At 38.3% G+C, this 2,329-nt stretch overlaps 1 protein-coding gene across 1 annotated transcript; it reads left to right on the forward strand.

The window, feature by feature from the left end:
* The first annotated feature begins 671 nt into the window (after positions 1-671).
* On the forward strand, positions 672-1,121 carry LOC115209600 (uncharacterized protein K02A2.6-like). The gene has a single exon (XM_029778040.1). The coding sequence runs from the start codon at positions 672-674 to the stop codon at positions 1,119-1,121; it is 450 nt and encodes a 149-aa protein (XP_029633900.1).
* Positions 1,122-2,329: the final 1,208 nt, after the last annotated feature.

A 2,329-nucleotide genomic window follows, 5' to 3' on the forward strand; every position in this document is an offset into this window, starting at 1 on the left:
AACAGCGATGGAGTAATACATTTTTGAATTAGGATTTCAAAATGGAATATTTACCGTCAAAGTAACTAAGACATGCGGATGGTTTATCCGGCGAGTCTAGGACATTCACCCCTCTCCCATGGATAATAACCCCATCAAGACAATTACCCCTGAGGATAACAGATGATGATTTAAAACTTCTTAATATATTGGAGATGGTGTAATTAACCAAGGGGTGTAATTGTCCCAAAAAGTAGGTGTCGTCGAGGGGAAGTCCTATGGAGAGTAATTGTCCGAGGGGGGTATTTGTTCTGATACAGTCAAAACTGATACCGAAACACTGCTAGCCATTCGAAGATACGGTAATCGCAACATTAAGATCACAAGGAGAAATTTTTTAAATGTAACGTAGAATGTGCTACGCGAATTACTGGTAACTCTAGAAGACATAAAACGAAATGAAGAAAAGGACAAATTCATAACAGAAATGAAAAGAATATTGTGGACAGGAAAAGTAAATACGAAATGAAGACGTGAACCTATAATCAATGTGTGATAATGTACTGACGAATGCACAGGGAGTAGTAATACCTGAAACACAGCAAAAGAAAATGTTGAGGGAATTCCATGTTGAACATCCTGGTATTTCGAGGATGAAAGCTTTAATGCGTGGCTACGAGTTCTAGTCAAAAATGGATAGAGAAATTGAAAACTTAGTGAAAGAGTGCAGAAGATGTGCTTTAGCAATAAACTTACCGACGTTAAAAAGTGAACCCCTTTCAAAAGTAGATGTTCCGTGGTCGAGACTACACATTGGTTTCGCTGGTAACTTAAATGGTTCATGCTACTTAGTGGTAGCAGATGGTGTATCTAGATGGTCAGAAATTTGTAAGTGTAAAAAACCAGCCTCCTCAACTGTGATAAATTTTCTAAATGAGCTGTTTGAGAGATTTGGCATCCCAGACACGACAGTGTCTGACAATGGAACGCAATTTGTGTCTTTTGAGTTTGAAACGTTCTGTAAACCGTTCGCTGTAGAACATGTAACTACTGCACCATGCCATCTGAGATCTAATGAACAAGAACACCGTCGATACGTTCAAGAAAGCCCTAAGAAAGTCGAATATCGAAGTCACGGATGAGGTAGCTCTACAACAATTCCTAAGAGTATAACGAGTGATATCAAATCCAAATTCACCAGCTGGTATGTCACCAGCGGAGCTGATGTTTGCGAGGGAAGTAAAATCAGTCTTCAACAAATTGCTACTTGGTTAGAAAAGAAAAATTACAAGGGATAAAACAGCAACATATTTGAAAATTGTTGAAAATATATTTGTTAGGGCATATAAGAATGGAAAACAAATTTGGGAAGACAGTGTGATTACCAAATGCATAGGGAAATGCTATATTTCGTAAAAGGAAGAATATGAGTATACGAGAAACATAAATCAACTAAAATAGTATATATATCAACAAACTTCCCAGAATATAAACGTTAAAAAGCTGATTATACTGCTGATTATATAATTAGATATAATAATAATAATTATTATTATTATTATTTCAAATTTTTGCCACAAGGGCAGCTTGTGGGAGGTGGGGATGAGTCGATTACATCGACCCCAGTGTTCAACTAGTGCTTATTTCATTGACCTCGAGAGGATGAAAGGCAAAGTCGACCGAGGCGGAATTTGAACTCAGAACGTAGCGGCAGACGAAATACCACTAATCATTTCGTGCAGCGTGCTAAAGATATTCCAGCTCACCGCTTTGATGTTGATGACGACGACGACGATAACATCTATAAAACTTCTGACACTCAGTAATGCAGACTCTGTAGAAAGTGTGTGGAAAATGTGACCCACTTGGTAAGTGGATGTGAGAGCCTTTCACAAAAAGAATACAAGCGCCGCCACGATAAAGTGTGTGTATATCTTCGTTGGTTCTTATGCCGTAAATACCAATATGAAGTAACAGAGAACTGGTATGAGCATGTGCCAAGTAACATTATGCAGGAGGATGGAAAAGTAACGATACTCTGGGACTATGATTTTCAGACGGATTATGTAATGGAACACCGTCGGCCGGATATTGTCATATTGAATAAGAGGGACAAATGCTGTCTGATCATTGATGTAGCCATACCAAATGACATGAATGCTGTGAGTAAAGAGGTTGAAAAATCATCAAGTGTTCCGAATTGAAAGTGAAATGGCAAGACTGTATGGAATGCGAGAGGGTAATGTAAAAGTGATACCAGTGGTGACCGGAGCGTTGGGCTCAATATCATTGAAACTTCAAAATTTTTAAGGCAACTGGAAATCCCATGCAAGATTGATGTCTTGCAAAA

Source organism: Octopus sinensis, linkage group LG3, assembly GCF_006345805.1.
Source record: "Octopus sinensis linkage group LG3, ASM634580v1, whole genome shotgun sequence".
NCBI classification, from domain to species: domain Eukaryota; kingdom Metazoa; phylum Mollusca; class Cephalopoda; order Octopoda; family Octopodidae; genus Octopus; species Octopus sinensis.

What these genes read in the sequence shown, in the direction of transcription:
- LOC115209600 (XM_029778040.1), top strand. Translation starts at nt 672, where the DNA reads ATGGATAGAGAAATTGAAAACTTAGTGAAAGAGTGCAGAAGATGTGCT.